Genomic DNA, 26,513 nt, shown 5'->3' with positions numbered 1-26,513 from the left:
AAGAGAGAGAGAGATAGAGAGAGAGAGAGAGAGAGAGAGAGAGAGAGAGAGAGAGAGAGAGAGAGAGAGAGAGAGAGAGAGAGAGAGAGAGAGAGAGAGAGAGAGAGAGAGAGAGAGAGAGAGAGAGAGAGAGAGAGAGAGAGAGAGAGAGAGAGAGAGAGAGAGAGAGAAGAGAGAAGAGAGAGAGAGAGAGAGAGAGAGAGGAGAGAGAGAGGAGGAGAGAGAGAGAGAGAGGAGAGAGAGAGAGAGAGAGAGAAGAGAGAGAGAGAGAGAGAGAGAGAGAGAGAGAGAGAGAGAGAGAGAGAGAGAGAGAGAGAGAGAGAGAGAGAGAGAGAGAGAGAGAGAGAGAGAGAGAGAGAGAGAGAGAGAGAGAGAGAGAGAGAGAGAGAGAGAGAGAGAGAGAGAGAGAGAGAGAGAGAGAGAGAGAGAGAGAGAGAGAGAGAGAGAGAGAGAGAGAGAGAGAGAGAGAGAGAGAGAGAGAGAGAGAGAGAGAGAGAGAGAGAGAGAGAGAGAGAGAGAGAGAGAGAGAGAGAGAGAGAGAGAGAGAGAGAGAGAGAGAGAGAGAGAGAGAGAGAGAGAGAGAGAGAGAGAGAGAGAGAGGAGAGATTAACCTACAACTGGACAACCCAAGCTACGTGCCCCACCCATAGGCAGCCAGTTCAAAGCGGAGTTTCCTTGAGCCAGGGGAGATCCGAGTCTTTACATGGCTAATTCGATAACTACTCGCCGCGCATCTGGGTGAGCCTGAATAACCTGATCAGGCTGAAAAGATGCCTTCCATGCTCCCGATCCCAAAAACTCGCGACCAGGTGTTGTAAGCTGATGAACGCACATTTTAAGTACGGAACATTCCCAGTTTTTTTTCTCTTTCGAGTTCACGTTCCGGAAGAGATGCAGACTTCCCGTAAAGCATTGCACGTAAAGATGTTCGCCAAGACGATCACCCGCACCTTGTCCCGAAAGCAAAGGTCATTGCATCTCCTCAGTGTCTGAATGCTGGCTATTAATGTCTCTGCAACGTGCTACAAAGTGAGAGGCTTTGCCGAATGGTTCTTAGCGTTATTTCTTCAGCGAGACATACCGCCTTGGCACGCTCAAAGCAGCTCAGGTGAGCTTCAGTCCGGCAAGGCTGAACACGTTTCCGCAGCGGTCCTTGTAAAAGCGATTGAGTTCCAGAGAAAATCCGATGAAAATCTCCAACATCCGGTCTTAAACGGCTCTTTAGGCGAGCGATTAGGACCTATCTGGACACATCTGCCCTTGACGACCGCCGTCTATGGGTATTCACGGGTTTTCCTCCTGTCCGTACATTACGTGGATCAGTAGCTCACAGCACAATAGCGTCCAGTAGAGAGATAGATATGCATCCGTCCAAACTTCCCATGTCCCATAATGATAGGAGGTGGGTGCAGCCGATATCGTGGCTGCTGAAAGTTAGACTTTTGCTCGCAGCGCAGTACTGCAGGCTGCAATGGCGTGGAACCTTTCCGCCGAGCATTGCACAATTGCCGACTTTGTTCACCGCAACGCCAGCTTTGTATTCTGCTGCTTTGCAAATGGGCACATACGTCGCATGTGAATGGTCCCGACCACAAACTAGGAATAATGCGGAAGCTCTGTTGCTTCCGATTCCGATACTCGGAAACTTTTCTCTTTGCAGCATATCTTGGCGTGGACATAAACTCATCCAGGGTAGTATAATCCAACGGGCAATTGACACAACTGGGAGTGTTAACCATACAAATATCAAGCCCCAAACGATCATGACATTGCCGACGAAGTCGTTGAAGATTTCTCAATATCGTCAGTTAAATTAGGAAAAAAATGTTCTCTTTGTTCTGGATCACTTTGATGGCAGAACCCAGGTTTACGGTCGCGATATTGCAGTTGTTGAGTTTCCAGACATTTTTTACGTGAAGGAACTTGAAGAGGCTTCAGCAAACACGAATGGTAAACCACTGCACACCGGGCCGCAGCATTTCACTATGCTTGGAGCCAAGGGCTCAGCGCAAGCGATAGAAAGAAAATGAGCTGTGAGGTTGTCTCACGTGATACAGCGATACCCATACATCCGAAGTCATATATATTGTTTACAACACATTTACACCTATTCATCATATGTTCACAGGTAAAACACTGTTATTTGCAGCTTTTTTGGATGACGGAGATTGACATCAAGCCACAAGTTGTATTGTGAAATAACTCGTGATTGTTAGCGTACATTTGTTTTAAGCGTAACGCTCCGCCGCACCTGCACGCTCTCACAGCGTTGTCCGGAGAGGTTTCCACAAGCCCGAAGCATGCCTTGATCTCTGCGAAGCCGCGCGTTGCGTCGCCCAACTCGAGACCATCGGTGCTGTGCTCTGACGGCGCGGTCTCTGTTCCAGGCGAGTTCTCGTACGGCTTCGCGATAGCGCCGACCGAAGCCAGCGCGCAGGGCCGCCAGGGGCGCAGCCACGAGCCGGACCACTCGGCCATGGCGTTCGGCACGCACCACCGGCGTCAGCCGGACGGCACGCAGAGCTGGGGCTACTTCATCACCGACGGTCCCATGCCGAAGGACGCCCTCGGACGGCGCCCGGCGGAGGAGCGCGGTCGGGAGGCCGGTCAGGAGCTCTCCCAGGCGCCCGCCCTCGGTCCAGAGGGTCGTGCCGGATCCGGCAGGAGGCTGGTCCCGCCCCGCGGGAGGCGTACGGAGGTCAGGCCCGGCCGGACTCGCGCACCCGTGGCGCCGGCCGACAGCCCGACCGGTTGACGCGGCCGTACGACCAGGGTTTTATACCTGGCCCCGCTCGCACCCAGTCCCGGCAGGAACCGGTGCTCCCGGGACAGCGTGCTGGTCCGACTCAGTCCCCGCAGGGCCCGTCCTTCGTCGGTCCGCGGCCGATCCAGACGCCTCGCCTACCTCAGGGAGATGGCGACCGCTCCCGGCAGGCGCCGCTGGTGGTAAACATCGACCCTCCTCGCGGCGCGCCGCTGCCGCAGGTGCCGGACACGGTGGCGCGCCGGGCGGGGCCCGACGGTCGGCGGCCGCAGCCGGCCGTGGTGGTCCGCGACAGCCGCCCCCGCGGCCCGCCGCTGCCCGCCGTCAGCGCCGCGCCGGCAGTCCGGCGGCCGGCCGCTGGCGGACTGCGCCGCGTCTACCAGAGAAGGCCGGACGGCGCCAGCCACCGCGAGCGCGCCGAGACGCCAAACCTGCAGCAGGCGCTGCTGGACAGCGAGGCGGCGCTGGCGCTGGAGGGCTCCGAGCACATCGACAGCGTGGTGGCGTTCGAAGACGGGCGCGGTTCGCAACGGCAGCCGCGCCGCCTCATCCAGCAGGGGACGGCACGGGACGGCGACTCCGCCCCCTGGCGACGCGCGGGCTCAGCGTCCCGCGCCGGTGGCCGACGTCGTATTGTCCCGCGACCGCCAGCGGAGGAGCCGGAGCCGCCCATCACCACGTACCGACCCAGCGTACACCCGGTCGGCGTCACGCCGTTCCTGACCGCGCGCCAGTTCGGCCTCAACACGGCCCCTGTGCAGCCTCTGGGCGCGCAGAGAGGGCCCGACTCGCCCCGGCGCGCGCAGCCACCACGCATTCGCGTCACGCAGGCGGCGGACGCGGCCCAGCGCGTGTCGGCTTACTGGGACGGCAACGACGGGGGAGCGCTGACGGCGAGGCAGGTCAGCCCGTGGACGCCGATCTTCCCCGAGGCGACAGGCCTCGGCGGCGTCCCGCTCCGCGAGGCGTCGCCAGGCTACGGACCTCAAGCCTTCGGCCCGGTGTCGAACGGAGGGCGCCTCGGCGACGCCTGGACTCCGCAGGACGGATATCCGGTCGTGGCCGATGGAACTGGTCTGTTCGGAGCACCACAGCAGGACAACGGCTTGCTAGACCAAGCCTGGGCGGACAGCGACCCGCGGTTCGGAGTCAGGATTTCTGGCAATGGTCAACCTCAGCCTGGTGATTATCCAACTGTGGACTATTACACCGGCACAGAGACAGGGCAAGTCGATCCTGGACTTGCTACTGGTAGAGCCTTTCCTAGCACGTCAACACCAAACTACGGCAGGCATGTTGATGCCCAAATCGGTCGTCCGGTGAATGCTATTAGAACAACACCAGGAGCCTATGGTACCGATAAGGAGAGGGGAAATAAGCTATCCACCTCATCCACAGAATATCCATCGGAAACTGACCGCACCACATCTTCGTGGAATGCTTGGCACGTCAGATACCCAGAAGCGGGCTACGAACAAACTTCTGATCAGTTTGGCACCACTGAAACGGCTGCTCGGGACAGCTCACCAACCACGTCACCACCCGCCTATGGGGAAAATGGCGACAATCAACCTTCCGGTCGAGGGTCTGCAGGCGTCGATCGATCCGGCGTCGATTCTAATCAACGTGGACGTTCTTTGGGTCGACCTGAGAGCTCTAGAGGCTCCCCGTCAGCCGATCGGTTGTCACCCAATCGAAGCGGCGGCAGGCGTCTTTCCTCGCGCAGGAGAAGACCACCACCAAACGGCGACCTGCTGTCGGACGCCAGCCTAACCGATGAGGGAGTCAACGACGCCGACATCTTCGCCGACAGCCGCCTGACCACGCCGTCGCCCAGCTATCGCCGGCGAAACGGCGGTAGCTTCAGGCGCCGCCCGTCCAAGGCCATCGTGACCTCCGCCAGCGTGTACGGGACGAGCGAGGACCCGACGACCGCCTTCGACGGCCCGAGGGTGCCGGACGCACCGCTCATCGACCCGCTCAATGGCACCCGGATCGTTGTGCGGCGCGTTTTTAGGAAAGATCCCAGACCTACGACCGACAGATATGAGGAGGCGGAACTGCTCGAAGACAAAGAGGCAGCGACAACAACGGAGAAAAACGTGGAGCCTCCAGTCAATAATCGCAGACGGTATCGTAACAGCAGAAGGAGACGCCCAACCGCTCCAACCCCAATCAGTGACGTGCCCGATCATGAGCAGACTGTTGATGGTCCTGAAACGGATCGAAGAGGTCCTAAGTTGCCCGCCTTCAGACGCAGGCACAACAGGCTCTCTCCCAGGCGGAGGATTCCAAGCACCACGGAGACACCCGACTATGGAGCGACCGACTCTGTTGATACCATTGAGGCTATGCCAGCTGTTCGCCCTCTCGCGGCACCGCCAACTGTTCGGCGTAGAGAAAGACTACCAGTGCAAGACAGAACTTTAGTAGCCACTGAATCCACCACGGGTGGGGAAACCGGAGGATTTTTAGAGGATCCGCTTGAGTCAGAACCAGAAGAATTCAGCTCCAGCGCATCCCACCGAAAGCGTCCAAGAATAAGCCCGCTTTTGTCTAGGAGACGGTTCGGAAAACACGATAATCTAACATCCGAAGAGAACGAAGGCAGCCCGGTAGATAGTAACGGTGTTTTGGCTCGTCCACCTACTGATCGCTTGCCATTCTTGGACCGCATAAAAAATCTTAGGTTTGCCAGGCCAGGTCTTCGAAGCAGCATCAACCATTCGAACAGAGACTTCCAGCGGGAAGAGTCGGGTGCCACCGTTCCGACGACAGCAGTGTCATCCTACAACGAACAAGACAATGAACCCCTCCGCAACAATGAAAAGCATTTGACAAGCATCGAACCGACCCTCACCGACCGCTACGCAACAGACCAGCACGCTGCAACCGAGCCCTCTACTGCCGATCAGCGATTAGAAGAGCCGCCGCTGCGTGGTCAGAGAAGGCCAAGACTCTTCTCGAGGGAGAAGTTCTTGCTCGCGCGCCCCTCCTTCCGACGGCGCTTGGAAGAGGATAACTCTGGTGATTCGTCTCTGCCGGCGGTCGGCGACTCTACTGAGCCAGGGATAGGAGAAGCTGCGGATGAACCCAGCCGATTCAACGGCGGGACCTTCACCACCGCACCGACCCCGCGCGTCTTGCGCTTGAACCGTCTCCGTCCGCGCCTGGGGGTCGACAGGCCGGGCCGTCGCACCAGTTCGAACACGGACACCGAGAGACGGCGGGGACTCGGCACAACTCCTGCCCCGGAGGAAGCGGCCGAGCCCACCGAGACGCCGGTACCGTCGCGTCGTCCGCTCTTCCCACGCCCCGGCCGGCCGGCGCGGCCGCTGCTCGTCGGCATCACACGCTGGCGGCCCCAGTCGGCCGCCGATCGAGCGGATGAGGCGACTGAGCCGCCGCACGGCGGGAACAACGCCGGCGACCCCTCCGGAAGCCTGCTCTCCCGCCTGCGCACCCTCAGACGCGACTCGGCCACCGGGCCCACCGGAACCACCGGAACCACCGGGACCACCGGAACCACCGGAACCACCGGGCCCACCGGAGCCACCGGGACCACCGGAACCACCGGAACCACCGGGCCCACCGGAACAACCGGAACCACCGGAACCACCGGAACCACCGGGACCACCGGAACCACCGGGCCCACCGGAACCACCGGGACCACCGGAACCACCGGAACCACCGGGACCTCGGGGCCCGAGCCGCCGACCACCTCTTCAAGCTACAGCCCGACCTCGGTCCGTGCGACTGAGGACGCCACAGCGCCGACGACCAGCACCCGGCCCAGCTCTGGCCGCTCGGACTACACGTCGAGGGTGCGCGGTGCCGGGCTCCGGTCACTGTTCGACCGCGGCGGTGCGTCCGGCCCTGCCCGGACACCGACCTCACGGCCGGACGGCGGCGCGTCTCAGACAGGCGGCGACGCGAGCGCCAAGGGCCGCCACGCCAAGTTCCAGGAGCTGTTCTCCCAGTACTTTCCCACGTCCGGCCCCAGCACGACCGGTGTCAGCACGCCCGCTCCGGTGGTGGTGGAGAGCTTCCCCTCTCTGGTGTCGCGATTCGGCGCCGGGTCCACCCCCAGCGGGCTGGCGGCGCACCAGCACACGCACGTGACGCAGCGCCCGCAGGACGCGACGACGCACGGTCGGCGGGGCTACCTCCCCACGTCCGGCACATCTGGCCCCTCGGAGGGCGACTGGGGCACGACGGAGTGGAGCTCGCCCGGCGGCGGCGGCCTGTCGACCGTGGCGGACGTGCCGCCGCTGGCCGTGACTGCCGCGCCCGGACTGGACCGCTCACAGGCGCCCTCCCCGCTCTGGGCCGGCCATGAGTCCCGCTCGAAGCTGATGGGGTCGCTGGCCGACCAGCTCCGGCAGCGCACGGAGACGGCGATCAGAGAGACGGCGCTGTCGGCAGGCCAGCTCTCCAGCCCGAGCGCCTCAGGGCAGCTCTTCGGCTTCAGCTCACCAGATCGGGCTTCCAGCTCTGGATCCTCTGGCCAGCTGTCCAGTCCCAATTCATCTGGTCAGATCTCCAGTTCCAGTTCACCCGACGACATCTCTAGCTTGGGGTCTTCTGGTCGGCCTTTCAGGCCCAGGTTCCCTGACCGGACTAGCACCGGTCCGTCCTCCGACTCGCTCTCCTCAAAACTGATCCCCACCGGCCCCTCCTCCGGCCAGCCCTTCAGCGGCTCATCCCCCAGCCCGGTCTCCCAGGACCGGCTCTCCTCCGAGCGTCCTCCGGTAGCCGAGCGCGTCCAGGACGGGACGGAGGCGACCAGCCGCCAGACACAGCTGTCCAGTCCGCAGGACGTGACGGATCCGCAGTCGACCACCTCTGCGCCCGACGCTACATTCACCGCCGCCCCGTCATCGTTTGCCAGCGGCAGCACGCCATGGAGGCTAAAGGCCATCCTGGCCGGGTCTGAGTCCTCCACACCCAGCTCTGCCTCGCCGCCGACGGGCGGCAACGCAGTCACCGCGCCCTCGCGCGTGCCCACGCCGCTGACCACACCAGCAACGACGGCCGGCGTAGTGGGAGTCGTACCGGACCAGAATGAGGTGCTGTACTACGGACCCGAGCGGACCCCGAGCGCCCCTACGCGACGGCCGCTGCCGCAGGAGGCCGACACCACGCGTGACTTTGACGGCCCCAGCAACCACATCGACCTGGTGCTGGTGCAGCAGGCCGAGAAGCTGTCCGCGTCGGGAGCCCCAACCCAGGCGGCGTCCCTGGGCTCGGCGGCGCCGGCCGGCTCGGCGGCGCACCTGCTCACCGTGTCGCTGCTCGTCATGCTGGCCTCGTCCTGGCTGAACCCGGCCGCCGTGTAGCGCGCTCCGGCGACCCGCGCCATGCGGCCCGCCAAGTCCAGACGAGCGGCGCGAGCGCGCACGGTCTGGGAGGATCGGATGGACCAGCGTGTTAGGAGTGTGGGACGGCTGGTCGCTGAGTCCTGTTTAGCCGCCTGCGGCTGGCTGCCACTGTACCATGGCCTGGCCATCGGGCCGGCCTGGCGCTGGACCGTCTAAGTGCAGTGAGGCGGCCCCACACGCCGTTTCGGCGGCGGCGAACTCATGGCAGCGGCCGTGTTGATCGAAAGGCGGTCTTGTCACGAAAAACGTGTTTGTTTTTGCTGCATCGCGTGTGTTAACATGTGCAGCTTTTCTCTAATGAAGGGTGTTGCTCAATCCGGGTAATGATGGGAGGATAATTTACAAACAAACCAGCCTTAAACTGAAGAGGGCATTCTTAATAATGAGCTGGTTATTGTTCGTGCGCTGCGTCGCGGGGCGTATGATACAAGCAATGCTATGAGGTGGTTCCCTGAGGCTATTACACGCAGGCGTGACCAATTATGACTTTAATTGCAGCACCTCATGACCCGCTATTCTGTTAGATTTAACGGAACGCCATCCGGTGGGCACAGCAAAGTGTGTTTGTTGTGTATTCACCATAATATTATTAGATAAGGTAGCATGTGTGTTGCTAGATACAGCATACGAATAGTCTAGCTTATCTTAAGTCAGGCGTGGTTTGCTACTTTATTAAGCACGCAAATTAGGGGACCATTCATAGTGAAAAAATTTCCAAGAGATCGTCGATCGTTTCTATGTATATAGCCGTGTTTGCGTTTGGACTGGGTCATGACGTCCCATGCCATACCGAGAGAGATGTTAGCTCGCCAGACAGAATAGGTGATCAGGAACTTCAGTGTTTTGTATGAATGCTATGCTACAGGATTTACAGCATCAGCTTGGCGCGGTTTTCAAATAAATTTTGCAGCAAACTGTTTATTATTTGCTTAAGTTCTTGTCCAAATCTCATCATATTGTGAAATACCTTAAATGAACCTGAAACCCCACTATGAACTGACCGCAGTGGCAAAGACTATGGAGGTAGCGGAAGCTCGCTGATTTCCACAAGATGCGGACGCCGGTCTTACCGTGTGCCACTTTTTCCGAGCAAATAATGAGATGGGACTATTAAAGGCAGTAAACCTATGGTCTAATTTTATATCGTCGCGACGTGGCTGACGTGATTACCATCTCAAAACAGGTATCTTACGCTTAAAGCCCATTAAATGTTAAGCAAAACTTCCCTTATAAAAACGTAACGTCTTTCCTCTTTTGTCCCCTCATCAGTCAGCCCGTCCTAATTATGTAGAACATGGCTTTACAAACGCCTAAGAGAATACACGAGCCCCACTAAGGTTACGTCTGTCGCGCTTTGTCACCTCGCATCGTTGCACATGCAAGTCAATGGTTAATCTCGTAATGTAGATAGCAGAACGGCATTGAAGAACACGGCTGAACACGTGACGTAGCCTTGCCAACGCCAAAAACGTAATGTAGCTGTTGATCCTTAAAGGCTGGTCCGTATACAGCCATAAATCTCTCAAACAACGTCGTAATGCTGCTGCAATCAGTGATGATGCCATCCACGGCATGACACTACATTTGTCACGAGTGTGTCAGAATCGCTTAAAAAGCGTCATGGAGTCCGAAATGTCCTCGCTAAAGCCCCCATGGAGACCGAACTCGGCGGCAAAACCAATACATACATGAGTGGAAAGCCGAGAGAACCAGTAGACTGCAAAACTGAGAACCCCCAATGGCCCGTCTAAGATGTCATTTTTCACCCAAAATCTTGAAGTTTGTCGCCCTGTTTGACGCGACAGCCCAACGCTAGTCCGAGCAGGCCGAGACGCTGCGAGGTCTGAGGCGATACGACTGAAACACCGCAGCCTGGTGAGACCTCTCCGCCCAGTGAAGGCAGCAGTGCAGAGTCAGCTGGCTGCTTGCCAGTGCCGCTTCCCATGGCGCTTATAACACCAGCACCGGCTAGGGCGACGGCTGTGGGAAGTCACGACGGTTGAGGTGGGATTTCACAAACTCAGCTTGGATGAAGTGGAGCTTTGTCCAAGAGCAATAAACCTGTTTACTCCAATTGTCGGTTTGTCGCCGGCTTTGGACAATTATGTTTGGTCTCTGAAGACAATTGGTCAATATTGGCCGCTAGTTTTTGTCTGCACATATAGATACCAATCTAATTGGTGGTCTGTTAGGAAGAAGACTTTGGAAACACGAAATATTTTTCCATTTAGTTTGCATAATGCCGCTTGTTATTTCTATGAGCGTGATGCTTAAGTTGAGTGGGCTCGCTGTAACGTTAAAAAGGCTTAGTTATAAGCTGGAGGCTCGAAATCTCTTCACTTAGCATATAGGCCCTGTGTTTTTTCCTGCGCATGCAAGCTTAGCTAATCTCAGGCATGGATGGTCTTATCAACCAAGGTGAAGCTAAGAGATAAGACTATCCGGTCATGGCTCCCAGGCAGATACAGAGTAGGAGCCCAGGCAACTACCGGTGGTGACCCCATATTTTCGCGCCCATCACTTGCGTGAGGCAAACCGCTGGCGCGCGATGGCTGGTCGGTTGGTGCTTTCGGAATTAAAACATGTGCAATAGGGATGCGAGGATTTGATCTCGCTTTACCAGAAGCCGATGGCGTCCAGTGCCCACTGCGCCCAAACATGCATCGTTTACCTGCATGTGCAGGTGCACACCGGGGGCTTGCAGGCTAGAGGTGGAGTCGGATGACATCATGCGCAACAAATCTGCTGGCTGTTGGGGGCGCACCGGCGACTCGCAAACGACAGCTCGTGACAAGCCAACCAACGTGAGCTGTATATGCCCACAAAGCCAGTCAGAACCAGTTTGTGGAGAAGGTGCGCGGGAAATTGTACGAATATTGTGTGGCAAAACCAGGCGAATACCTGTCGAAATGTCACAAGCAGTATGAAAAACCAAACCTGAGCTTAGACGCTGGACGTCAAAAGTTTTTGGTGTGCTTGTTAAACATTAAATTTGGTTGCTAGCATTTACGTTCGATATGTTTTGCAAACCTGCGAGCTTGGACCCGATTGCCGCGAAATTACCTAGTACCTAGTGTTAACCTCCAGTCTTAGACGCTATATTCTCTTTTCCCCATCCTTGGCTACGTCCCAACATTTCCTTGAACATGTTTTCTTAAATATTGTCCGTAATAGTCATCTGCATTGCCGGTCAGGTCATTAACGGAGGCTAGGTTGAAATAAATACACTGCGTATCTCACTTCATATCCAGTTCCGAAAGAGGCATCGGAATCGAAAGCTATAAAGTATATTACGAATGTGCCTGATAGGCGATGATGCAGAAAATACAGACTCAGTCACTTGGGAGCAAAACTTTGAAGTTGGCTACTGCCAGCCTGGTCAGCAACTGCCGGAATACTCCTTTTAAATCAACCCACTACAAGTTGTAAGACCGTGAAATGCTTTAAGACCAAGCAAAACCAGTAAATGTTCACGTAACACATAACGGGAGACATTTGGAATGCCTGTCAAAACTATCCATACCTAACCAAGTTATGAGGGCTTTGTATCTTAGACTTTAACCTCAAACCAAGTTCCGCATTTCCGCGAACGGGTGACATCTGCAATGCTCACCAAAACTGTCCATACCAAATCAAGTTACGAGTGCCCTGATTTTTAGACTTCAACGTCATTCTAATCTCCACCAACGCAGTGACTTGCTTTGAATTTCACCTTCCCCGTCACCCCGAGTGCAACACGAATAGCAATAAACATATACTCAAGATTTTGCATCGCTTCACTCCATCTTTTTTTGTTGTTGTTTTACTTTTTTGTGAAGGCTAGACCGTTTTTTCCACCGCTTCGTTTTCTCTCTATATTTAGATTTATATTTAGCTCACCCCATGCCCGGAAAACTTTTAGAAGGGTTTTCAACAATTCATTTAATATGAAGCATGGCAAGTCGTTTGATCGTATCTTCAATTTGACTGTGTAAAACTGGAGATAACCTAAGTTACTTTTATGTGAAAAGACGCCCAATTTATGCAAAACACGTTAGGCCTTAGTCGCCCCTAAAATGCAGCTCGAGCCATGTCGGGTTTCTTTAAAGGGTCGCCTATCAGCAATCTTTGTTTTTGAAGTATCATTCATCTTGCATTCATGACCATTTGCATACATAATGAGTCATACCTGCGAAAACATGACGTACGTTCTGCTGTAAAACGCGCATCTGCTAACGTTATATCACAATTGGATCCGTTCATGTAACATGCGAGCAACGCTGCGCTCATAAAACCCGGTTCATCGGTACGTTTTTTTCCCTTTATTTGTCATTTATCTCACAGTTCAGGACATCCATGACACGCACTCTTATGCATATGACCACGCGACCACTATGTGCCCCCCCCCCCCCCGACGCCCAATCAAGGGTTTTTTGGAACACCTGCTAAGTAAGCAGTATATTTAGCTCTTCCAAATCTTAAACGCATGAGTGAAAACTACGTTGTTTTGAGCTGCCAAAATTGGCAGCATGGCAAAATCGTGAGCAATCCAAGCATTTCACCAAGTGAATGGTCGGGAGGGGATGGGAGGCAGCACACTAGATGCTACCAAATAAAACTGTTCTCAAATTAAATGGCCATTTTTGGAGCCGTTCTCGCCACTCAGTCACTTGTGGCCATTCTCGGTCTTTTGGCCACCATCGCCCTTTTAGGATACCGTTTTCAGACGTCAGAGAAACAGTCGTCAGCGGCAGCCAAGTTCCATAGATAAGCACCTTCGGTCTCAGGCTTCAAGGTGCATGTACCATGATACGCGGGCCACGTTAAGAAAGCGGAGTCCTCGTCACAGCATACGTAAATCTTTGCGCTGTGATTCGAGAGTGGCTTTAGATTTGCACCGTCCCGTTTGAGTCACCAGAGTTAGCTTTTTTGGCTCTGACTGTCATTGGATCGCAATGACATTTGCGTCACACAAAAGATAGTGTGGGCTTTATGAAGTGAAAGCTTCTGATAACACCTTCTTTTCTGCTAACTGAGTGTAAATATTTATGACAGGTTCACCATCTGTTATCAGACATCATGCTAAATGAAGACTTTATCTATACATATCCTGTTACATTCAAATGCATACATGCGTCGTTACAAACAAGAGATACAAATGACCAATGGCCGAACCGTGCGCGTAATGCCCTGATAATATTCTGCGTAATCAAATACACAGACTTTGCACACCTGCTTAATATCACCCTCATCCTACATCACCGACTTATTTTTTTATTCTGGCTTATTTCTGCGGGAACTGTTATGAGCAATAACAACGCTGACCCCTGGCGGCCGGCGGTGAACGAGGCGCCCCCGTCGGCAGCCAGGGGTCATAACAAGCTTATGGAGTCGGTCACAAGGACGGTCGTCAGTGCGCACCCTCGGCCGCAGCCCGATACTGCGGGTACCGGTACACCGGGTACGGCAGCGGCCGCTGGTACAGGACCGGTCGCGGGCGCTGCTGAACATGCGCAGCGGGACTGCGCACGGCCGCGTACGGGACGGCGGCGTAGGGGACGAGGGCGCCGTACGGCAGCACGGCCGAGAGCTGGGGCACGTGCGGACGGAAGTAGGGCCTCACAGAGTCGACGGTGGCGCCACCTGCGGCCTTCACGACCACGCCGTCGGCCGCGGCGGTGGCGCCATCGGCGGCCTCCAGGACCACCCCGTCGGCTGCGGCAGTGGCGCCACCTGTGGCGGCTAGCGTCGCCTGGGGCTGCTGCTCCGGCTGAGCCTGACCCTGAGACTGGGCCTCCAATTCAGGTGCGGCCACCGGCCGGGGCACCGGCAGCACACCGCCCTCCGGTGTGGGCTTCATCTCCTCCTCCTCCTCCTCCTCCTCCTCCTCCTCTGCTGCGGCGGGCGCGGTCTCCTCCGTCGCCAAGCCGGAGCCCTCGGCCAGTTCTGCCCAGCTGCTCCTGCGCCTGCTGCTGGCTCACGACGGCAACGGGCGCCGCCGGGTCCACCACGCGGTAAACCCGAAGGCGTCGGACACGTACGAGACAAGCACGGCGCGCCGCCGGCGGGGCGGTAGCCGTACTGGCCGGACACCACGCCCTCCTCGTCGCGCTCCTCGTGCCGGTACAGCACGCCGTCGTCGGAGGCCGAGCGGAAGCCGAACTGGAAGGCGTTCGTGTCGGGGTCGAGCTGCGAGTGCGGCTGCAGCGGTTTGGCGGCCGACAGTGCCACGGCCGGATCCGACTCCAGCTCCACCTCGGCCGGGTCACTGCGAGGCACCGCACCGACCAGTGAGCGGCAGATCCCAGCGACACTTGGGCTGGTGTGCAGCCTGGTGACGGCACGTGTTGACGTGGTGCGGCGTGCTGACGACGCGTGTCGACATGGTGCAGCGTGCCGGCATTGTGTATTACTCTCGCCTTATGCAAAATGGTACGAGCTAATACCAGCTTGTTGCGGGTGGGAGTGCTGTGATTGAATGCATGTTGCGGTACACTGCATACATGTGGTAATCCTCTACACCCGATGCACAAACTGACTCCACGGGTGTGGACTGGTGAACATCGTGCTCCAATTCGGTTGCGAGACTCACGCGATGCGTTCCAGGAGAGTGAGGTCCAGATTAAGCGGCTCCTGCTCCTCCTCTTCGGCCTGGATGTCCTCGAGGATACCGCGCCGCCGCTCCAGCTCGCGCTCGCTGACTGGGACGTACTTCTGGCCCTCGGCCAGCACGCGGTAGCCGTTGGCATCGGCCACGTAGTTGACTGTCTGAAAAGGACGGCGCACGCAGCTCAGCAAGAGAGCAACATAAATTGCAGCAGGGAGGAAGGGAGAGGGGAGGACTTCCACCTCGAGTCTAGTCAATGAAAAAGGTAGGTGCCATCGAACGTCTCATACTGCAAGATTACCGCACTATTTCTCCTTGCCAAGTCCTTCCCAGATCGGTTCAGGCAGCAGCACGGCCGGGTGTCGCCCAATTAACTCTGCGGTCGTAGACGACACCAAACGAGGGTCACCGGGTTCAGGACCGCTGTAAGACCGGTCTGAAGGCTCGGCTCCGAACCGAGACGGGGTCATGGGGCGCACAGTCAGTACGGTGCACGCGAGCCATCCAAGGATGACGGTGCGGAGACCTCCCTCTGCGAGCAAATCGGCTGAGGCCGACAATCGTGACCCCGGTGCCAGCGCCGCGACCAAAACATCCGAAAAAACACCTTCTGACACCTGCACTATGAAACCATCTGTAAATAGCAAATGCTATTGCAAGACAGACACAGCAGTCCCGGTGAGCGCGGCATCCAACAGCCAAAAGGAATATCTGACATGATTCAGTGCATTCAATCAAATCGTGCGAGCTGGGGCATCCTGGAGCTCCAATCAGATGAGCAAAAAAGCAAGCACATTCGTCGCAGCGCCTGGTGTGTTCCAACCGCTGGTTGCTGACTGGAGTGCCGAAAACATTTCGAATTGGTGAGCGCGCACTGCTGGGACCCGCTGACGCGAACATTGGAGGACCAATCAGAGGACAGGACTCGTCTCACCTGGTTGGTGCCGTCGGGCAGCTCGTAGCCGTACTGGCCGAACCGCACCCCGTCCTCCTGTTTGTACTCGTGCTTGAAGTTGTAGCCGCCGTCGTCGCCGAGCCGCCCGGACTGGTAGCCGTGCTGGTACGTGCCTGGGGCGCCGGAGGGTCGTGCGTGGTGAGGTGGACCTACTGGTACGGGCTCGGGGAGGTACGGAGCGGTGCCACGTGTGTACCGGCGCCAATGGAGGGGCTGACTGGCGAATCTGAGAGGTCACAGGGGAAAATGTGCATGCACACTGCGTAGATGAATGGCAAAGTTTTCACAGGCGCCCAAGCAAGTGAGAAAATTTTCAACGCAACGACTTCACTGCTGGTCTGAGGCAGCGATCAGCTGACATAAGGCGGCGTCACTGCTTAGAAATAATCGGATGTTTTCAAGGACACTGCGTCCCGGTTGTGTTTGGAATCGCTCAAAAGCAAACACGTTCCACTCGAGTGAGTGCACAACAACTGTGCACTGGCCACTCGGACCATGTCAATGTTGCGTCTACCAGCACAAAACGAAAACGAGGGCTCAAGTCCATTTCAAAATTGCACGACCTCCAAAAGGGACTTTCTAAGGTAAGAAACTTTCGACTGCTATAGCGCAACCCGAGGATTATCCCTCTCGCCGGATAGATATCATGGACGGAAGTATAAATGGAACATTTTGTGGCCGAGGGTTTAGTGCTCTGAATGCAGTGTCGTACCGTCTTTATTGTCGAACCTGAAGTCGAATCTTTTCTCGGCGCCTATATCCAGCAGGATCACTTCCTTCTCTTTCTCGCTGTCGTCCTCGAAGGAGAAGTTCAAGCCATCCACCTGCGCCCCCTCCCCCCACACGGGGGAGGGGAGCGCAGTGACGGCCAGCGCCAGCAGAACGAAGACCTGTCAACAGAAATGGGATCTGTCACGCACGCCGTGAAACGCTGTCAACACCGTGGAACCCGCCACGTAGGCACTATGCCTTTCTCAACACCGGAGACCATGACGCATGACGCATGACCATGACCATGACGCGTATGAACCATCACCTTTGCAGAGAACACTTCCAATGCCGAAGAACAGTCACACATGCGACAGGACCGCTGCCAGTACGCGGCCGCTGTTTTCTGCACCCCGCGATCCGTCAAACACCCCAGTAATGACGTGCCTGTCACTGCCATCCTGCCTGTTACACTGGCAATGCCCGGGGAGCCGCCGCCGGCCGCAGCAGCCGCCGGTTCCGTGGTCAGGCACCCGTCGCCCGCCGCCACGGGTGCCGCGGACACGAGTACCGCACCGGCGGTAGACCAGGCGGCACCAGCGGTACACTACCGCTCCAGCCACGAACGCAGCGGACCACGGAGGGGTAAGGTACCCGTCGCCCGCTGCCACGGGTGCCGCGGACACGAGTACCGCACCGGCGGTAGACCGGGCAGCACCAGCGGTACACTACCGCTCCAGCCACGAACGCAGCGGACCACGGAGGGGTAAGGTACCCGTCGCCCGCTGCCACGGGTGCCGCGGACACGAGTACCGCACCGGCGGTAGACCGGGCAGCACCAGCGGTACACTACCGCTCCAGCCACGAACACAGCGGACCACGGAGGACCAGATACGCAGCGGGCGGGTTATGTGCACCGGTCCTGCCGACTTGACTTGGTATAGAGCTATTATCCAAATCCCAATATCCCAATCAGGACCAGGCTGGTGGATGGCCACCTCGGTTCCAAGCGCCGAAGATAGGGATTCATGCTGGCAGATGACATAAGTCAACTGTCTGTTCTCGACAGAAGAACCGGTCTCGACGTGCAAACGAAGGCACCACGAAGGTAATAAATCCAAACCCAGACCAAAGGCCGTTGCAGAGCTGGTAGGCAGTCGCTGACCACATAACTTGCGGGTTATCGCCAATGGAATCTTAAGCCGTCTCCAACATTCAGCGCAGGCTATATTACAGATTCACATGCGGAAATGGAAAGAGTTAGGTATCCTACAGGTATTCTCTTAGGTATCCTACACTCCTGTCACGGTGCTCAATCTTAAGGTATAAATGTAATATTGCTACCCACAACATGCAATTCTGTGAGTCGCGCTAAATGAGAGTTGCATGATCTACAGCACTCAGTTTCTAAAGATGCGGCCTCACCAAAGCTAGATTTGAAGATAAGCCTTTTCTCCTTACGCATATGAGCACATCATATGAGCACTACGCCTGATCGGGGATACGAAAACGTACTTCTCACAGGTATGTAGAACTTAAATCGTTATCAAATCTTCCCAGATTCCGACAAAAGAATAAAATGTATAGACCATAATCAATACTACGGCGCAAGTTCCGGCGGCCATCATCTGGATAGAATCATGCCTTCGTGGCTCGTATTATGACCAATTTTGATTAGAAATAATTTGGGCCCAATTGACATTCATACACTCACATGCTAATAGAGGTAGCATGTCGTTTTTATACCTATACCTATATACACACACACACACACACACACATATATATATATATATATATATATATATATATACGCTTACCAAAATTTGCACGTGTGTCCCGTCTTTGCATGTCTGAAAGCCATGAATGGTGTCCGCCAGTTGTTGTGTCAATGTCCTGTCATGTTCGTGTCACATTTGCTCCAGAGGTGCCCCGTCGCGTGCGTGCACTGGCAGGCGTCGGGAGCGTGGCGTTATGGTTACACCAGGCAGTGCATGAAACGAAGTTCGCGGCCTTCGAGATTACATTTGAGTTGATGCACTACATTGGTGCACTTGAACTTGTCGGCTCCGCCAAAACTGTGTCTGATAAGAAAATTGAAGATTTTTCCGTTGCAATAATTACTGACTGATTTGCATGGCCTTTTTGCCTTGTACGTTTCGGGAGATACTTGCGACGTACATAACGTACTAATTTATGTCATATCATATTTTATTGTGTCATATCATATTGTATTATATGTATATACACTCCAATGCATTATACATTATGCATACTATCATATCATAACGCATCTAAGCGGACGCAGCCTTGTACACATTTCAAGCTTCGAACCCCTTCGAATGTATTCAAGCCTCCAGACCTCATTCCACCTATGCTAGGAGTTGAATCTCAAAGTGTGGCGAATCCTCGGCTCTAGTGAGAGTGCAGAGCAGCCCCGGCAGTCGCGGACACGGGTGTAAATCAGCCGCGCCCGCTCACCCATCCAAAGTCGACGGGTGCAGGCGGGGCGTCGCCTCCCGACCCGCCAGCAATGCATGCTAATGACCCTCCTGCACCGCCGCCGGCCAGTACCCTTCAACCCGGGGTGGCAGCTCGGTAAGGGTGAAAACCGCGTTCGCGGTTCATTTATACGGGGACACCAAACTCATCATCATCAGAGATCAGCGTCGCTATTATTATGTCAAAACGTTCAAAGTTTAGGCTACGTGCTTTTCTAAATTGATTACACACTGTACTTCAATACTGACCAAACATTAAGCGAGTAGTTATTTTTTTACACATCTACATCTAAAACATTGTCTCAAGAGGTCTCAAGAAAATATGATCAAACAGTCTGATAAGCACACTTGGCCACAAAACACATTTATTGATTCAAAGCCCCGTATACCTAATGGGATGCCAGCGAGGAGCAGCAGAAGTGAGCAGTGGAGCCCCCACACGGCCCTTGATCGGCGCTCTTCCGGGGTGGATGGCGGCGTCGGACGATGACCTCCAGATTATGGAGCGCCGCCAGATTCCCAGCGATAATGGAGCGTGTCGGACTCCCAACGAGACGAGAAACGGAGCGATGACCGAACACATTTTATCGCCTGTCGTCCATCAATCAGCGGATCCCGCTGGTCCCTGCTGTTTAAACAACCCGGCCGTACGGCTCGTCCCGCCCGGCTGCCGACAGGTGAAGATGCACCGAACGTCATCGACCGGCAGTGCCGCGGCGCGGACCTCAAGTGGCGGAGCTGTGAGGTTGGGCATCGCCTGAGCGAGGGTGTCGTGGTCCCGCTTACCTGCCCGTGTTGCCTGGCCGCGACTCGTCCGGGTAATGACTACCGCATACGTACCCGCACCAGTACACCGGCACCATCGTGCCTTCCAGTGCACCGCTGCACGAGCTGCGCACGGTCATTTGGCGGCTTGTCGGCCAGATAACCCTAAATTACAATAACATGAGGAGCATTGAACGAGAACGTAACAACATCGGGATGTCAAATTAAATAAGAATTTCTGCACCTGAATTACATGAAAAGCCGACAACGCAAGTGGCATCTCGAGAGCCCGGGACTGCGGAACTTGGGCGGGTCTGACCGAACCGTGCGCACCTCGGCGTTCCGCCTGCGGCGGTGCGGGCCGCGCGCCGCTCCGCCCCGCACGAGTCATGGACCCCGAGACAGGTGTTTGACCTTAAAACTCGTCCCTGAGCGCCGGCGGCGTCCGCGCCTCGTGCCGGGACGTGGCCAGACAGGCCGGAGAGCCGGCCAACAAAAACTGCGAGCGAGCAGGGCCAACCCGGAACAAGACGCCACGGCCGAGAGAAACCTGTCCAGGAGGGAACATCAGGTCTGAGGGGGTGGATAGGGGAGCCAATGTGTTAGATGGTGGGATTGGTCATGGAGTAAGCGACTTAATGATTCGTTGCTCGCGATTTTGATTCCACCAACAGCACAGAGCTGGGAAGCGCGACAGTTAAGTGTTCGCGTATTTTTCGCCACTGTGCTGAAACATACCCGGGCTTTATCTCATCAGCCTCATACAACGTTGCGAATAAATCCGGCGCGTATCAGACTAATCTGTTTCGGTTTAAGTGACTATCTGTCACATTGCCAGCCGACGTCCGTCGCTATCAGCCTTTGAAGACCTATTTGGTTGCTAGGCAGTCGGCTATGGCGGAAGGTGAACCACCGCTGGCGACCTTGGCTGCTGAGAGATGTTCATCTATTATTTTGGTCACGGCTCATGCCGGGACCATGCGCCCAGCTTATCGCTCCACCGTTTCAAATGTACCCAACGACTTCCACATGCGTTGCATCAGTTCCCCATTTCGAAACGACACCAAGCTCTGTATGGCGGTTGGAATTGTTATGGGTAAATAACAACTTGAGGTCGGTGAACGGGGTGCTGCTGATCATTCACCGAACAACCACATCCGAATAATTTCATATGAATATCAAAAATGGATAATAAAAAGGATTTTGCAACTGGTGGCTAAGCCTGAAAGATAATGTAAGATTAATTAAAAGTCAGACACAGCGGCCTCCTTTCAGAAGCACCTTGAGGGACGAGCCCACCGAGTGCTGCGCAATTTACGTCTGTTGTACGACAGCTGATCATGAGCATTCGCACATGAGGCAAACCTGACAAATATATTCCAGCAAGCATGAAATCTTTCACGGCTTTGAATTTTCATGATTCAGTTGTTCCCATAGTTAAAGGTGTTTAAAATGTGTCCAACCATCCTGCACAAACACAGACGGTGCCTTAAAATCGCACTCGCATACTTCATGCATATTGGTTTAACTTCAGCAATATCTCGTCAAAATTTATCAGCAGCTCAAAACATTCCTATAAGCTAACAAGAAGGTGTTGAAACTGCTTGCGACATAAATATTCTTCCAGCATTTTCAGAGGTAAAAGAAGGTTGCTAAAAAACATGATTTGATAGTGAGGATAAGGAAGCGTTTGAATATTCTTTTTGCCGTGCCTTGGAAATACATTTCTTATTTTCGGATTAATGTTCAGTATAATTTGTAGTACCCGTGACGCATTGACACCCTGGGTATTTCATTGCGGATTGATGACATGCCAAAGCACGAAAGAACGTCATTGTCAAAGGTGGCATTGGGAGCCCATCAAATTCGCACCTCATGTATAACTGTAGAAAGTAAAAAGGACATGCACCAGCAGAACTCAATAGCTTAAAACACTTGTAGTGGGGTAAAGTACGTTTGCATTTATGACCTTTTCCTTGTTTTGGGCATGCCTAAGCTTTAACATGTGACAATATGCAAGTTTGTTCAATTCATTTAATGCCTAGTCGATTTTTTCCAAACTTTTAGAGTGTCATGTCCTTTTTTGCAGCTAATACGCCTTCTTGGAAAAGGACCTGAACTCAACGAAAGGAGGCATGGAGGCAAAGTGGCTTAGTGTTTACAAATGCTAGTAAGGCGTGCTACCGCGTAAAACATCTAAAACACGTAACCTTTCGGATGAATGGAATGGTTCTTGCACATCACACCACCTAGTTCCCTCAACGCAAGCATACGCTCCATCCAATTGCTTCTTCGTTTAGTCAAACCCACCGCAATCTTGGAGACCACAACTTCGCAAGTAGAGCTAACCATAACGGACTTCAATGTACGAACAAGAAAGGAAGCACGTAACACAACTCACAGCTGATGTGTGAAGCGTGTATATATATATATATATATATATATATATATATATATATATATATAAAGGCGAGCCTATTTTCAACCACACCGTAGGAATTTCAGCACATGTTCTGAACCTGTCAAATAAAACATTCCGCCACGTCAGACTAGCCATTTGTTATCGATCGAGATCATGCTTTGAAGAGACCAGTTGAACTCGCTCAATTAAGTCATACAAGGTCGGCACTGTATTTGTTTCCTAGGCATTTAGACCGCTTCATACTTAGACACATATGCGACATTGGCACCGGGCTACGAAGTGCTGTGATTGGCACATGCTAGTTGTTAACGTAAAACAGGCAAATGCGGGATCTCGATGGCTTCCCGTTTACGTATTTCTGCGTAATCGGTAACCCTAGTTAATGTATAACCATGTCAAATATAAATACTGACGTACATTTACGCATAATAAGGTGGCTTTAGTTATTGGTGGGCTACGAGATTCGGGCCTTAAGTTAGCATACTTTGGGTTGGTGGTTATGGATGTGAGTTGGATGGGTGGTCGTGGACATGAATGAGATGGGTGGTTATGAACGTAAGTTACATGAGTGGTTACGAACGTGAGTTGGATGAGTGGTTATGGACGTTGGTTGGATGGGTGGTTATGGACGTGAGTTAGATGGTTAGCTATGGACTTGCACTCCAAGTGGTGCGGTCCATCAAGTTGAAATGTACGTTCTTATATCAAGCTGCATGACAAGTTTTAAACATCCGCGAGACTTCTACCAAAGCTTACGTGCTGCGCCAGGTTGACTAGATGTTTGCACAAAGATGAATTCACGTTTCACATTGGCTTAGATATCATTACATGTTTATTATTTCTTTATTCTATCATTCTTGACCCTGCCATGACAACGATGTTCATAATACGTATTTCGTGGGGTAATAAATCGGCAATTGCGATTATGAACATGATAGCCCCATTATTAGTCAGGGCACTGATTTGGTACCAACTCCGAAAAAACGAAAAGAGACTATGAAACATAAACATAAACAGAAGCAATAACAATCGGTTGTCGTCAAGTCTTTCTAAATAGCCGGCTATAATTTCGGATTAAGATTCACAAGCTGTTTTGACATACCCGACGACATTCCATGACATTTTCAATTTTTATCATAGCTTCCTGTATTTTAGATTTGATACCAAATTAGGTCCCCACCTAAAAAATTATGACAGCATGAAGCAAACTAACGTGGCTTAACCGTCACAAAAATGAGCTCATCGTTTACACCAATAATATCGCGCATTGTGTATATTCTAATCGCTTCAGCATCTCTACAACTCAAATTGAAATTCTACACAGAAAGGAATACAACTTAAAACACGAAACACAAATAAAAAGGCATCTGTCGGAAACAACCCAAGATCAGCTAAACTGGTGCCATGGAATCAGGACCAAAGTGTAGGTGTTATCACCATGGTGATCAGGCTACCATGCTACTTTATTTAACACTGTAACCGCAATATCCGCTACATAATAAGCGGCTGAGGCATCCAAACGTCTCATAACAAATATTATGATGACTTTTAGCATTATAAGGCACTTCAGCCGGTTCCACGACGGAATGATGAGCCAAACGGTTTTAAAAGTTTTTGGAAATATTTTATGAAGTGAAGTTTATGCTGAGTACTTAAGCCATGAAATATTTGTTAAGTTTTATGGAGGATGAATAAGTTTTAAAAGTATCTGATCAAGTCACGCTAATGCTAACCACTTGAACAATGAATTGATTGTTTTAATGTAAGTTTTAAGGATATTCAATAGCTAAAACACGTTTATCGAACTAAGAATAAGTTAAGTTAATGATGCGATTTGGGACTTTTTACATACACTTATTTCTTCAATCCATGCCTCTAGTTCACCCAAACTCCGGGATAATGTCAGGCCTGGTAATGAGACTTGTGAATTGGTCGAGGGTGTTGGATGCCGCTCAAGTCATTGTTGTTTACATTGTGGAGCAGGGGGGGGGGGGGTATAATTTCGTGTTGGACGCGACCATGATGGATGTCTTTGTTTTGTTGCGTCGGCGACAGACACGCCACTGAATGTTCTCAAAAAAGTTTCTGCATGTATAGGCATGTCCCTGCTCATAGTCAGCATATCGAAATTGTGTTATCTATACGTCTTGGCAAACCTGTTTCTTTAATAAATATTTTCAAAACATTACAAGCCGAAAACTGCTCACTAAAGATCCTCGCTAGAAATAGTCGCTGAAAACTCTTTGAAAAGCTTTTGAAAGTTTCGCGTTGTGGTCACTCGTGAAAACATATAATTTATATTTACCCTTGTATTTAGCAAAGCTTGAATGCTTGAACATATACTGATCAGGTACACGGGTATCATATACACTGATCATATATCATATATCATATATACTGATCAGGTATATCAGGTATACAGATACGCATACATGCACATCGAGCCCATCCAGCGTCACTGCCTCCAAACACGCCGCTAGTATGACCCTGGTGGACGTGCTACGGAGCCCCGCGGAAGGAGAGAACGCAGGCACACTCACCAGCCTCATGGCGTTCCGGAAGACCGGGTAGCACTAACGGCCGTCGTCACCGCACGGGCGCCTTTATGGCGTTCGCCCCAGGCCGAAGCGAAGCTAGTCGGTGGATCCCAGCGGGGTTGGTCGACCGGCCGGGCGACGGGAGGGGAGAGACACCGATCCGCGATGGCTGACGCCTAACCTTCGGGCGTGAACTCAAAGCAGGTGCTCAAATTTGTGGGTCTTACGGAAGGGTGGAGGCTCCGGCACAGCAGCTGGGCGGATGGATGACGTGGGAAATAACGGGCAGTTTGTGAGGCGGTTGCCAACCACGAGCTAGAAACTTGAGCCGATCAGCTGAGGTGAGACTCAGCATACCATGTTCACAGATGAGGGTTTGGGATTTTAGTCAAATGCATATCACACAATACCTATGGACTGGATCCATGTTCAACCTGAAAGAACATTACGATCAGGCAGAAAATTATTCCCAAGTAGAAAAGGGCCATCTAGATATTATAGTGGACAAAAGCGGTTTGTTACTTTGTGTATGCTACGTAATCAAGTAAATTTCAGATGAACCTGTAGGAACTGAGCGTGCTGAGAGACACCATGGAACGAGTGGGTCCCGCTGAATCCTTTGAGTACATGTGTGAGGAGGGACGCGACTTTTGCTTAGTTAATGTTCACGTAACGTTACATATTTAATGCTCATTTTCAAAGACAAAGCGTTCAGGACTGCTTCAAGGCCTGATAAAATGCCTCCTCCACCCCATCTTTTGTCGTTTATGTAATACCGCGAGACTCACGCTAATAAATCCTCGCCAGATGGGCCCAGCTTTACACCATTACTCGACAAGGGAGGGCCTAACAGGCCCCTTACTAACATTTGAACCAAGAAAATTTACACATCGGAATAAAGACCAGTGCAGAGTTCGTCATCGAAGCTTTTTAAATGCATCTATTTTCATTTCAAGGTCATAGGTGACCTTCCAGATCATGATAATGGCCTAAAACGAGCCATATCCAAAGTAAAAAAATGTTCTCGCCGTTGCAAAATCCAGACGTAAAAATCAGAGATGTTCCATAAGCGCCTGCGTGTTCTTTGCTGTCCTTCTGGTCCACACGCGTACAGCCTTTTGTGCCTGGCTCAACTAAATGGCATGCCACATCACGGAATCGCCACCACGGCTCAAGTTTCTATTAGAGTACCTGATATACACTCTCAACACCTGTAGCTGCAATGCTGGACACAGTTGAATGACATAAAAAACAGATGCAGTGGTCATCACCTGAGCTGTCCGACTGTCCCTGTCTTCCTTTTGGGTCAATATATTTACTCTGAGGTTAAGGTAGGACATTGATACCCAACGTGCTTTGCATCCCTATACAATGTGTATGTTTGCGCTGCGATTATTCTTTTCTCGTGTTCGGGTGTAAAAAATTGAGCTCGTTTAAAAAAATGTTTTTAAAAACATGTTAAAAAACATGTTTTAAAAACAAAAATTCAAAACAAAAATCACGTTAAAAAAAATCATATATCATAAAACAAAAATCACGTTAAATCACGTATATCAAAAAACAAAAATCACGTTAAAGGACTAACAGTTCAGACTTTTTAAGTGTCAGCCGTGTGATTCTCAGCCACTTCAACTGCACGCTTCATTCAGAGGAAGTCCTCATGAAATTTCTGGCACGTCCAAGCATGTACCGGCAGTCGCTGGGGACAACAGTAGTGAGCAGATGGCCATGAGTCCACGGGAGGAATCTCGTTCAAAATCTCGTCTCATGGACACGTGTTTTCATCGGGTGCGCGTGTCGAATAAGCAGATAGACAGTACGTGAACAAGCAGATTGCGGCAAACGACGAAGCTTGTTGGTCGCACCCATACAAGTTTTTCGAAGGAGTTTGCTT

The 26,513-nt window shown here is 53.0% G+C and overlaps 1 protein-coding gene across 1 annotated transcript; it reads right to left on the bottom strand.

Annotated features, from left to right (window-relative positions):
- Positions 1-13,534: 13,534 nt before the first annotated feature.
- Positions 13,535-24,631, bottom strand: LOC119099753 (uncharacterized). The gene is made up of 6 exons (XM_037222817.1): positions 24,623-24,631; positions 16,399-16,576; positions 15,666-15,799; positions 14,717-14,892; positions 14,166-14,392; positions 13,535-13,767 (listed from the first exon to the last, which is right to left on the bottom strand). Exons 1-6 carry the CDS (start codon positions 24,629-24,631, stop codon positions 13,535-13,537), a joined length of 957 nt encoding a protein of 318 aa, XP_037078712.1.
- Positions 24,632-26,513: the final 1,882 nt, after the last annotated feature.

Source organism: Pollicipes pollicipes, unplaced genomic scaffold (genome assembly GCF_011947565.3).
Source record: "Pollicipes pollicipes isolate AB1234 unplaced genomic scaffold, Ppol_2.1 Scaffold_4881;HRSCAF=5763_pilon_pilon_pilon, whole genome shotgun sequence".
In the NCBI taxonomy this organism is placed as follows: Eukaryota; Metazoa; Arthropoda; class Thecostraca; order Pollicipedomorpha; family Pollicipedidae; genus Pollicipes; species Pollicipes pollicipes.
Note: the sequence above shows the minus strand (reverse complement) of the source record. Positions and strands in the feature narration are given on the sequence as shown.